The sequence below is a fragment of the Trachurus japonicus genome, chromosome 10 (genome assembly GCF_045865225.1).
Source record: "Trachurus japonicus isolate A0001 chromosome 10, Traja_1.0".
NCBI classification, from domain to species: domain Eukaryota; kingdom Metazoa; phylum Chordata; class Actinopteri; order Carangiformes; family Carangidae; genus Trachurus; species Trachurus japonicus.
In genome coordinates this window covers 13,221,137-13,233,880 of record NC_140916.1, presented here as the reverse complement: position 1 = coordinate 13,233,880, position 12,744 = coordinate 13,221,137, and the positions used below count along the sequence as shown (strand labels likewise).

Genomic DNA, 12,744 nt, shown 5'->3' with positions numbered 1-12,744 from the left:
ACCATTTTGTTTTCATGCTCTTTCTCTCCCCCCTTAAGCCATTCCTTCCTCCTAAAGTAAGAGCCCTATAAATCTGGGCTCTCAGTCTCTATTACAGTAGAGTGATGGCTGCTTTCCAGACAAGCAATCTCAGTGGACACCCCTGTTCTCTGGTCCAAACCACTGAACCATGGTCTCAGCTTTCTCCATTCTCTCTATGGGGGAAATGTTCAACATATCAATGTTTGGAAAAACAGATTTTGGCCAGCAGGGTCAACTCCTGCACACAGCCACATATTCATTGGACAGAAGAGAAAGTTTAATAAATGTTGTTGGACTACCTGCGATAAATTCTGTTTCTGATAAATAAATCCAAAGCGTACGACATACAACAACAACAACAGCCAACTCTTCTGATATTTAAAGAAGAAGACAACAAAACTGATACACAATGCAACTCCCACATAAAAGTTAGATTTAGTGGCTCAATTTATCATCCAGTGCCAAGGCAGAAAATTTATTGTAATACAATCCCAGAAGCAGCAGTGGACACAGGTAACCTCAGAGATGTACAACGGTAGTGTCCTACATCCCCCTGGTGATCCATCACGCCACATCTTGTGCTACTTTAAATTGCTTGTCTTGGCACCGCTGGTGAGCAGAAAAGATGCCACCGTAAAAAACAGAGAACTGCCAAATCGCCAGGTCTGTGTAATATTTCTGTGAGTGAGGCTGAGAGTTGCTGTTTTCTTTCCTCGCAGCACATCGAGGTGGGACGGTCCAGGAGAAACAGCTACAAGTGTGTGTGTGTGTGTGTGCACATGGTAGTGACAGCTGTGGATTCTCTCATTACTAAAACACTAGCATAAGCGTCATGTCCTGCAGTTTGCTGGGATGCTGCTCTTAAATCTTTGGAGTTGTAAAAAGTCTGACAGTCAAGGCTGACGTGATGTCTGCGGAGGCTTTCAGTCATCCAGGACAGAGTCGGATCTCAGTCAAAGGCAACTGGACGTGAGACTTTGTAAAACAGACTTTTTTTTTCCTTTATAAATGACTTTACATTTGAAAGTCAAGAGAGACGAGGGAAACGGGGGCTGAGAGAGAGAGCAGGGGGAGGAGGGAGTGTTATGACATGGTTCCCCAGCTGAGAATCAAACCGTGAACATTGCAGTTATGCGGTGTGTGCCTGTACCATACATCCTCTACAATAGACACTTTGTCTCTCAACCATAGCGTTCCTGTTCTTTTTTTTCTATTAAAGCCTCTGGGATTAGCAAAATGTGTTAATGACCAAACAGCAAGAAAGTCACTTTGACTTCCTGCAGATGGGTTTGACATTTAGCATCAACAGAAATTGGGTCATGTCTGGTTTATCTGGTTCAAGAGAGTTCATATTTTAACAGGATATAATTAAGTTAACAGTTCATTTGGAGTCTTAGTTAAACAAACAAAACAAACCACCCTCCTGGCAGCAGTCCATACTGGACCGGATGATGACCAAGAATATAAAAGTTCAGAATGATCTATAATTAAGTTAAGACCAAACTTTACGTCATTAATTACCAAACAGTATAATTTTACAGTATAAGTTATTGTCTACGCCTTTAATATGTTGTGTTTTATTGTGGGGAAAACTTTTAGAGCAATGAGGTTAATGACTGGCTGACAGAGCCTCTTCCTATTGTGAGTCACATGCCACGTTGAGTCTGAACAAGACTATGATTAACTGGTATAAATGGACTGAACTGATTCAGCACAAGTGAATTACAAGTGTTTACAACTGGATGTAAAAATGGGTGTGTGATCTGTGCGAATAAGCGGCCTTCAGGGGACAGATTCTTCCATTTTTCAGCGACTGAGTCTCTTTGTTGAACATGGAAACTACTCTCTAGTGTCAGATGTGGCATACATGGCTCCAATGTTTGTCTTAGCCCACCCCAACACACATGGGACCGCAGATTCCACATCACACCGAGACAAATGCAGTGACGAGTGAGGCTCTCGTTATGCGTCGGAAGAGCAGATATGAGAAAGGCTGAGAAGTTGTACAGTAACTCCCTGGCAAACGGCATAATCCAGCGTCTTCAAACTGCTTCTCTATTCTCCTCTGCTCAAAGGGACTGTCAGCAGGGTTTAACAAGGCAGCGCTGCAGCCACAATCCAGACGCACGCGCCGCTCATATACGGCAAATACAGAATGAGGCAATGGCTCATTTCGTCTTGCATGTAGCTCAAAAACTTCCTGTTGCAGAGTCCTTAGCTCCAATTTCAAGGTTCCCCGCGTGGTTGCTTATCATGAAAGTGATTAGAAATGAGGAGCTCTGTCAAGTGATATGGTTGGAGCCCTGGAGTTGGTAGCCTTCAGGCTGCCAACATCTCTTAGCTACTCTATACCAGATGGCAGGTTGAACTGCTACCGCTGCCAACACCGCTGATCCTCACAGGGATCTTCCACACAAGCTAATATACTTTCCTTTCAACTTGAACACACTTTAGCTTCTCTTTAATGCTGCTGTTGTGATTCAAATGCTGAACAATAAGACCAAGTCAAATAGGGGGAGGTTTCTGGAGGGCACATACAAGGGAGAATTAGACACAGGAATAAACAAGCATTATCCTACATTAGCCTGCAAGGGAGATTTAGGATGAGTGGTGAGGCAATGAAACGATCAAGTTATTACACCGACAGTTTTAAATATCAGCCCAACAGATGGTGCATTGGAGTGATAGCACCACATGAAGGGGAATGACTTGATAAAAGCAGCCAAGTATCTTGTAAAAAAGTGATGCAGAGAAGTCTCTATGCAGCTTGAGCTTCCCATCAGGAGCTTTGTAAAATGTCTCTAATGAACCGTTACTGCTTTGTGATGGAGGGTCATGGATAAAACTGGGTGTTTTCCACAGAGCCGTCCACAAGTATGGATTACTCAAGACTTTAGCTTTTTCCATGCTGCAACTTTCATTTTTCTTAACTGTAAAAAGGCATTAGTGAAAGAAGAAACACAAAGCTTCTCTTTTACTTTTACTTTCACCGGCATTGTAAAATTTCAGTCATTACCGAACAGATAATGGTGCTAGCTGTATCAGTTAATTTGAACAATCAATAACCAGTCCACAGAGACAGCTGATATTTATACCACTGACAGTCTTACAATAGAGCATAAAACCGGAAACCTTTTGCCTAGTATCACAGCACTGCAGTAAAAATTAAAAAACAGATTCCAGATTTTTTTAAGCCGAGCCTCACAACACACAAGCAGCAACTTTCAACTTCAGGAAAACAGGTTCTCAAATTAAGTGAGCTGATTTTTTAATGCTAATACCATTAATGAATGAAGACAAACTGCATGTGGAGTGCAGATAAAACTTTATGCGATATGTTTTGTTGATTGTATTGATGATTTAATCTTTATAACACTTTCATATTACACATTTATACTATAACATAACTTCACTGGACTTGTGTGTTGGACATACTTTTTTATTGACAACAATGCTCATCTCTTTCAGTTTTGTTATCATCCCTTGGGAAGATAACATTCTCTCCAACAGGGGGCGATATGGAGCCTCTCATTCCTCTTTTGCGTTCACCAAAATCACTGATGTCTAGCTCGACTGCAAAAAAACTTTACACAAGGAATTTGCACTTTTGAGTTAATGTACTAAACTTGTCTGTAAGCTAAAGAGGTTCCTACCTGTCTGTCAGCTCACACCGACATCACACCGAACACCGACAGGCAGCCGAGTGCTTTTTCATTTAAGGTGCAGCGCTTGTGATGAATACTGTAAGTGGTCTGAATTCAGTTGGCGAAATGAATCATTCCCGGGTAACTTTATTATAAAAACCACTGCTGGTGATGGAGTGTGTATTACTTTCCTCCTTGACTTTGATGCTCACTCCCAAATTAATATGCTGTTCAATTATTATAATGTTCATTTTGTCCAGAGGCTGTGTGTCCAGTAGGACATTTCTTTCAATCAATATTAACGCACACGTTCTGGATTTTATTTCTAGGATTTTACAGTGGTGATGGGCTGTTGTCAGGGCAGCAATTTATGCTTCTGAAGTGGAAGGGCAAACTGAGTATCATGTGTGAGGCTACATTTGATATGGCCAAAAAAAAAAATGATCAGGGTAGTTTCCAGCAGTAATGGATACTCCACTGCCATTCCTGAGGCTCTGTCTTAAATAAATGTCAGTTTATGGGGCTTTCATTGAAGTAGCTGGCTTCCCATAATCTGAAGTTTTGCAGGTCATCCATGACTCATATTTTAACTTTGTATTTTTGTTTTGTTTTTCCCCCCTTCCGTTGCCTTTGTCCCTTTAGTTTATGTCTTTTCCCTCGACAGCCAGCGCTATGAGAATCCCACTTAGTAACCACAAATTGTCACGCAGCAAGCAATTAAAAATTGAGAGTTTCCAAAGCTGCCAAATCTCCTGGTATTGTACAGTAGTCCGCACTATTCGGTTTTAATTTGTTCTTCAGCCCTATCATCCAATGCCAAAGAGAGATGAAATATTCAAAGCTCATTCTCAAGCACTCCATGTAGAGCCTTTAAATCTCTCCTCTCTGACTGATCTAAGTAAAGTGCCCCCCCCTCCCTTGTGCCATTAAAGGCAATCTAAAGATGCTCTACTGATTGATCAGAGAGGACTGGCACAGTGAGGAGGTAAATGGCTGTCACAAGGCTTGATGGACCTTTTCTCTCCCAGTGGTCATAGGGAGCTACTCAGCTCCCGTTTTATATGACTCATGTTGGTGCCTCTCGATGCAAAGGAAATAAAGAAGGGAACTTGTTATGTCTGTGCAAGATGAGCGACAGCGCAACAGAGAAATGAAAACCCAACACGTTCATCCACTAAACATGAGCATTGGCTTATTTTCCCCAAGTCCTGTCGCAATTTTCGTCCTGAGCCACTTGTTTTCTGAGACCACATGCTATATTTGAATTATAAACTGAGTGGTGTGAAATCATTTGAATAGCTGCAATGGAAAACTTTGAGCTTGAACAATAAGCTTCAGTGCAAAACCAATTAAACCTTAGCCTATTTCCAAAATATTGAAAATCCTCTTTCTAAATGTCAAAAAGGTAATGCAGGTTATAAATGCAACATATGAGGTGAATAAATCTCACATCGGGTGGAGGATAAAAATAATAATAATAATAAAAAAGTTTAATTTTCTTTAATCAGTGTACTCACTATGATGAAAACGGCAAATTAATGCCATGAGACTAATCTTTGACAAGTCATTGCTTTTATGAGCTTAAAGGAAAGCAGCAATTAGGCTATGAATACAGAGACGACAACAAGGCTGCGGGACATCTGAGGTAAATTTACCATGACTATAAACAGAGGAAGCTGGTGAACAAGGGTGCCAGAATAAAGCAGCGTAAGCAGGTTAATGTGAAGAGTTCAAACAGCATCCTCGCTTAATTAGATCCTGTGAGCCCAGAGAAAAATGTCCCATTTAAAAAATCCAGAGCTATTTATGCGTGGTGGCGATTCGGGAATAAATGACACGCAAATCTCAACAGCTGGACGTCACAGCCAAGAAAAGGAGAAAGAACTTATATCTATAAAGCAAAAACAACTCACAAGCCTCCCCTGCATTGATAGGCCTATATCTTTCTACTACAATGTGACTCACCGAGCTCCATTACGCTGCTTTAATATAATTGAAACCGGACTGACGAGCGTGTGAAAAAAGAGAGAGAGCATTGCAATAGCAGCGATCCGGCGTCAGCGTGGATTCAATCTGTTTTCCGAAAACTTCATCCATGAACAGCTGCATAGGCGTGTGCCAGTCAAGATAATAGCCGTGGATCCTATCTACTGACAAGCAAGTGTTAAAATAAAACGCGTACAACATGAAATTATTGATGATCTTCCTTCATCATAGAGCACACCAATACATCCCAAATGCTGACACACAAGAACACCACACACACACACACAACAATACACACACAGCCCAACGCTGGAGAGAGAGGCAGCACCGCGTTTCTTATGCGGTCTCAACAGCTGGTATCCGCCCGACAATCACAGCCACAATTAACAGCAAGGAAATCTTGTTCCAATAACTTGTATTAAACAAGAGGAGGATGAGCGATCAAAATGTGGCAAAACGCCACACAAGTCACGCATTAACCTGCAGTTCAGGGGGATCCCATTGTAGCCTGCAGCAACAAAAGTGCACACTGTCGGTGTATGTGCACACACAGAAAATAACATATCTGCTGTCAATGTAGGAACCGAGAGAGGAGCCGGTGTGAGAGCTGCAGAAAACTTAAAAAAAAAAAAAAAAAAGCATGTACCTGTGTACTGCAAGAGAAACATTGTCCACAGAAGGCGAGGTGCGATTCTTGTCGGTCCTCAGCTGTAGGACGAAGTGTAACGAAGTACATACAAAAAATAAAAAAAAAATCCTTGAATGGAGACGGGGCTCGTCCCTCAGTCAGTCCACTCCGCTCCGCTCCGCTCGGCAGACTGGACTGCAATGAGAGCAGCCAGTCAAAGCCCGGGACCTTATAGCTACGGTGGGCGCGCGAGCCCGCCCTCGCGACGTGCCGGGTTCGCGCCCGAAACCGAAGGAATGCGAGCGGGTTCGCCTTCGGACGCGCGCAGCAGCAGCAGCAGCGACCGACCAGGCGAAGTGTTTCGAGGCTGTGGCGCTTCCAGACACACGGACCTAACTCCTGCTCCTCTCTTCCGTATCAGTCCGCCGCGAGGAGCGAGCTGAGCTGAAGCTGCTGCTGCTGCTGCTGTGGACTGCCCAAAAGGAGGATGTCGTGCTCACGGAGAAATCCCATATGCAGCTAAGCCTCCCCTATGGCAAATCACACAGGAGCTATCAGTCCACACCTTACCCGCTGCTGAGGCGAATTCTTAATAAATAAGAATTAGGTAAAATATGCGTAGCACTAAAAAAAAAAAAAAAAACAGAAAACAAAAACTATGGCATCTTTTTCGAGAGGAGCAGCCAAGCCTGACATGCCAGAAAAGCGAGGTAATCTGGCTCAAACTTTTGACAGCTGTGCTGGTAAGAAGGTGTCATTCTGTAGTTTGCCAGTTGGAGGAGGAGAAGCAAAGAGATCATCAGTTCAATACCAATGCTGAGCATGCAGGCTGTAATGAGACACATACTTGTTGTCCTTGAGGCTCATGCTACACTCTGTGATCTTAAATAAAGATTAAAGAGACTTAAAGAGAGTAGCTGTCCAAGCTGCCTCCAGTGATTGAGGTATTTATCAGAAAAAATAAGAGGGATCCTTTTCGATTAGTTGCTGATGGAGTCTCTTCAGTAACTGATCTGGGCTCTGGTCAATCAATTCACTCATCACACACTTAAAAATGCTGGGTTATTTTCATAACCCAACTGCTGGGCAGCTGTGGATTTTGAGCTGATTGGGTTGTTTTTATCCAAGGTTGGGTTAAATATTTTGACCCAACAGATTGGGTTGATTTTCCTGCCCTGAGATTATCCTAGGTTGGGTTAGGCCTAAATATTTTAACCCAACAGTTGGGTTGATTTTCCCGCCCAGAGATTTCGACAGTTGAGATTTCGACAGTTGGGATTTCGACAGTTGAGAGTACACCTCACTCTCCAGCTTCAGACCACAGAAAACACTGTAAATGGTAAGTAAAACTTAAATTATTAGCCTACAGGTTTGGTAGTTTAATGTGGTAGCCAAATAGTTGTGTCTTAGTGTTACTTAAAAACTTCCCCTCACTCTGGACTAGGCGTTTTTTTCCGAGTTGCTTGCTTGCTCGCTAGCTAATTATTTTCAACTGATAAAATGGTTTCCATCACAGCAGCAGCAGCAGCAGCAGTTGTCAGGGCCGTGAAGGAGAGGAAATGACAGGAGTTTCAACGGACAGGAGGACTGTGGTGAGTTGGGAAGTGGGTGTTAGCCGATAATATAATACATCCATGGTGTTAGCAGCGGATGCTAAACCGCTAGCGCTAGGCGAAGTTAGCATCGAGCTAGTCTGAACTTTTCTTTGCAGTGCTGCTGCTGCTCAGAGAAAGAGATATGCTAGCAGCAGTGGCTAACATCCAGGATAGCTGGTGGGGCTATTAGCTCTCCTACTCTGCTGCACATAGCTGTCCATCAAAGTCTGAGTGTAGGGATATTTTTCTGTTAGCTGTGTGTGTATATTCAGTTGTGATAACATTAATGTGTGCTGAACCGTTAGTCGTTAAAAAACCGTCTTTGGTCGTTAGTGGGGGGGGGGGGGGGGGGGGTTAACCCACGTCCCCATAGTGACTGGCAGCAGTGAGTCAGGAAGGAGGGTGTGAGTGCCTTATTTAGTGCTTTTTGGTGCTATTTTGAGATGTATAACATTATTGCGGTCTTTCTTTTCTCTGCCCATAGTGAGAAGTGCTTGCAAATGATGTGGCCTTGTCTCATGGACACTCCAGGCATGGTGAGTTTACATCTACAATGTTTGTTTGTTACCCTGGCTAAAATTCATATATTTTATTTCGACTTCTGGCTAAAAATCAAGGAATCCCTCATCCCAAAATTCATATAGAACCCTGTTTAAAAATTAATGGAATAAATAAATAAATATTTTGAAAACATTATTGTAAAAAATAGAGTTCATGATTTGATTCTACCATATGGGCTTCAACAGGATGGGTATTTGAAGGGTTAAATGCAGAGATGCATACCGGTAGTTCATTAGCTGTGCACATTCAGCTAATTTGATTAAAATAAGGACAGGAACATAAATATCAGTGGTAAAAGATAAAAGCATTTAATAGTTAATGGTACTCTAAGTTTATAGTTACAAACAGTTCAAGTTCATAACTTCTGTTAAAATACAGTAGTTAAAAACAAGTTCATAGATATTAACGCTTCATTATAACGTACCCAGGTGCCTACCCAGTGTACAGATATTATAGCTACCTGGGATGGCTGTTACATGTGCCTAACACCCCCTCCCCACCCCCCCTTTTTTTTTGCTCAGGATTTTGCAGTGATACAGCCAGTGTTCTGAAAGAATGTCTGAGAAATGGATCCCGGAGTTGGCTGAGAAGATCATTCGTATGGCCAGGAAGGAGAAGACTGGAGACCCTCTTGCAAACATCGATTCACTCTCAGCAGGTATTCACATAGAGCTGGTGTAACATGTGGCTCTCAACTTTGGAGAAGTCAGCTTTTTCTCAGTGCAGCAGTGTGAGTTTGAGATCATGCACGTCATAGTTTGAATTGACGTCTGTCAATCATCATTATACTGTGCTAAGTGGAATTGACTGGTCATTTTAGCATGTACAGAAATGTGCTTAATGGACTAAGACTCCAGATACAGCACTGGGCATTACCTGTAGAGTTGAACCTAACCTGGTGTACAAACTAATTTTTGAATCTTGTTTTTTTTTTCTTTATTCTTCAGCCCGGAACAAACATGGTGCAGTACCTGGCGACCGCAAGCAGTAGCGCAGAATACCTGTATGTCCCCATGCTGGGGAGAAGCATCAGTGGGATAGCCTTGGAGCACCCATCTCTATCGGGTGCGGTGGATGGGGTATAGTTGTTACTGATATAATTTGCCAAAATATGTAGACTGAACATGTGAAGGGGGCAAAAAGCTAGATGCACTTTGTTTTTTTCTTTTCCTTTCCTTTTTTAATATGCAAGTTATTGTATGTTTAGCACTTAAAATCAATGCACTTTGCATTAATTTTATGATCCAGCAATGTTAAAAATGTATTCCACTGTTTTAAAGTGAATTTCATCTGAACTTGAAATTTCCTTTTACTTGTATGGTAATAAAATAATGAGCATTATGTACTTGTTTCATTGAATCATTTCAGGTTTAATAACAAATTCATTGTGCAATGCTAAGGTTAATGTTCATTAATTAATGCTAATTTTGTTCTCAAACCAACATTTCCATTTTAACCCACTTCTTTGGTAACATTCACCCAACAACATGGTTGTGTTTTAGCCCATTTATTAGTTAATATTCAACCCAACAGTTTTGTCTCGGCTATATTGTAAATGAGGTTGCTCCTCAATATATTTCTGAGTTTAAATAAAGGTTATAATAAAAATAATAATTGGTTCTATTTTAGCCCATTTATTGGATAACATTAACCCAACAGCAGAGTTGTTTTTAACCCATTTTTGGGTATACAGTCTCAACCCAACATGCTGGGTTAAGCCCATAACCCAACCCTGTTGGTCTAAAACAACCCAGCGTTGGCCAGGTCCAAAAATGGACCAGCGTTGGGTTGAGCGTTAACCCAATTTGGGTTATTTTCAACCCAACATTTTTAAGTGTGCAGTATCTGGATTCAGACAGGTTTCTGTTATACATTAAAAAAAAAACACATCTTCTGGACTTCTCATGTGCCACAAGAACAATTATAATATATTTCACCATATAAGCAATAAACAAACAACCGATAACAGATTTAACCAGCAATGAGGCAACAGGAAATTGTCAACAAAATCAGATGTCACAAGAATTCAGATTCAGATTCAGAGGACCCTTTGGAAAGTAATAAAAGGCTGCCAGACGTTGTAGAGCTGATCTGCTTATGTATAATACTTTTAAGATATTCCAGTTGAAATGTAACTTAATACCATCCCTTAAAGGTAAGGGAGGAGATCTTTATCTGAAGAATGTTTTATTGTATTGCTTGAAATCCTCTTCACATCCATTATAAGTGTCACCTGTGGAACAGACAACCTGTAAAAACACCATCCAATCATTTTGACGCCACAGACAAATTCATTGGATCATGATGTGTCTATCAAACTGCCATCTGCCCTTCCCTCTCTCCTCATGCACATGCTCAGAGTCTTTAACCATTTACAATACGGAAAAGGCGACGCCAGAGCCAGGAGCTTACGCTAACTTGCTAAATTCAACGAGATTGTTGCAGCAACGTTATGGCAGAAAAGAACAAGCAGAGTTCCTGTGCTCTGGAGGCATGGCTTCGGAGAGGAGTCTGAAGAAAGGGGTTTGGACTTTTGAATTTTTCAAAATGTAGCCAGCTCGAACCGGTTTTCCAGGATCTCCTATACCATTAACTGAAGTGACTTTATTGTCAGTCCAATGTACAGTAATACCATGTTTCTTAGCAGTCAAAGTAAGAATGTCTCACAACCTTCTGCGTACTATATGTTATATCTCTATTTGCTAAACCCCAAGACATTGGATCCATTTCTAAATTTGTCAGATATTTCTTGGTAATTTCACATAATATTTCCATCACTCGTCAATGAATGGGTTAAGGTGCCTGTGTTCAGGTTTTACATTTCAGACACAAAAGAGAAAGTGAGGGATTAAAAGAACGCCTGCTATTAGGGGATGCATGTATTCTCTGTGTAATTCTTAACTGGATTGCTTTTGTTTGAGTATAAATGGATATGTTTCTTTGGTCTAAGTCCAAATATCCTCCCACATTTCTTCATCAATAGTCCCTGACAGATCTTCCACCCGTGAACCTTTAATCCTCTGTGACACGCCATGCGCTACATCACAGAGCAAACCTCGCCTGGATGTTGAAACAAGCATTTTTTCAACAGCAGATATCTCAGAGTGATCTACGAGGATCGTGATACAATGCTTTATTTGTAAGGAAAAAGATTCTCATTTTGGAATTTGTTATTTCTTCATGACTTGTTCCAATGACAAACAACTCTTCCAGTTTGGTTATATCTTTGTTATCCTGTAGTTTAAATGCAGACAATGATTCAACATTCAGTCATCATAAGTTTCCTTCTTTCACTTTTTGAATGTGAGTGATATTTTAGCCTGGTAAAGAGTCTGTGGTTAAACTAGATTAGAAAATGAACGTGTAAACATTTCAAGTAGTGGTTCTAAAAGCAGGTCCTGAAACTAAATCGCAACAGAACCCATCAGGCCCTGATTGACTTCCTACTTTGGGGATTTTCAACAGCATTAACTACTTCACATCTGGTAATGGGGCCATTGAGAAGACCTTTCTGTTTGAGATTGATTTCTTAGATTGATCTGAGCAAAAAGGTCTTCCATTAACAAAGGTGCACCTGTTGTCTGTTCAGCAGCCCACCTCTGTGGAAAGTTCATTAAAGCAGTCATGTATCAATACTCTGTTACTTCAGCATCTAAAATAAATATAACAGACAGGGACTGTGCTCATTTTTAGCAAGGTGTTCAAAACATCTCCCTGCCTTATCTCCATACTCATAAAACCTCTGTTTAGAAAACTTAATTAATTTCTCTACATTGTGAGGAAGAGAGAATTTATAGCCAATCTGAGAACAGATATGACTGGGCTAAGCTTCCTCTTCATCTGTAGGTTTGCGTGTTTTGTTTTTCCAATATCTCCTCATGGCAGAAGATAAGCTTGCAAATTTCCCATAAAAGTGGGAGGATAATCTGTTGATTGTAAATTAATGCACAAAACTGTCTTTAAATTCATTGGAGGAATAAGATGCCTAAGAATTATCTTTAGGAATAACAGTGTCTTCACCATAAGAGTTGATTTATTACCGGCCACGATAGCAGGGCCGGTATTGTTTTCACCTTGTGGGTTTCTGTGTGTGGGTATGTGTATGTCATCATGGTAAAACGTGGTCCTGAGGACAGTGGACACCTACTGTAGTGGGCTCAACAACAGAGGTGGTTTTGGTTTTGAAGTACTCTGACAGGTGTTAATAAATCAGACATGATAGCATTACCACTGCAACAAGCTGTTACAAAACTTTTGCGTTGTCACTCTGCACTGCAACGATTCTGTTGTGGTCTGCCCGTATCTGGGT

The 12,744-nt window shown here is 41.2% G+C and overlaps 1 protein-coding gene and 1 long non-coding RNA gene across 3 annotated transcripts in view; one reads left to right on the top strand and one right to left on the bottom strand.

The window, feature by feature from the left end:
• The window catches only part of enox2 (ecto-NOX disulfide-thiol exchanger 2), a 209,027-nt gene that overhangs the window by 116,751 nt on the left and 79,532 nt on the right, over positions 1 to 12,744 (bottom strand). Inside the window, exon 1 of one of the 2 annotated variants that reach the window (XM_085789334.1) lies at positions 6,298 to 6,481. The exons of the other annotated variant lie outside the window; for it this stretch is intronic. Within the exon in view, the coding sequence (XP_085645460.1) occupies positions 6,298 to 6,319 (22 nt within the window). The 5' untranslated portion in view covers positions 6,320 to 6,481. Of the gene's footprint in view, positions 1 to 6,297; positions 6,482 to 12,744 lie in introns of those variants that run through there. 2 annotated transcript variants of the gene reach the window in all.
• On the top strand, positions 7,531 to 9,621 carry LOC146979502 (uncharacterized). Its single transcript, XR_015036802.1, has 4 exons — positions 7,531 to 7,618; positions 8,359 to 8,410; positions 8,957 to 9,093; positions 9,383 to 9,621. It is a non-coding gene; the product is annotated as an uncharacterized LOC146979502 (long non-coding RNA).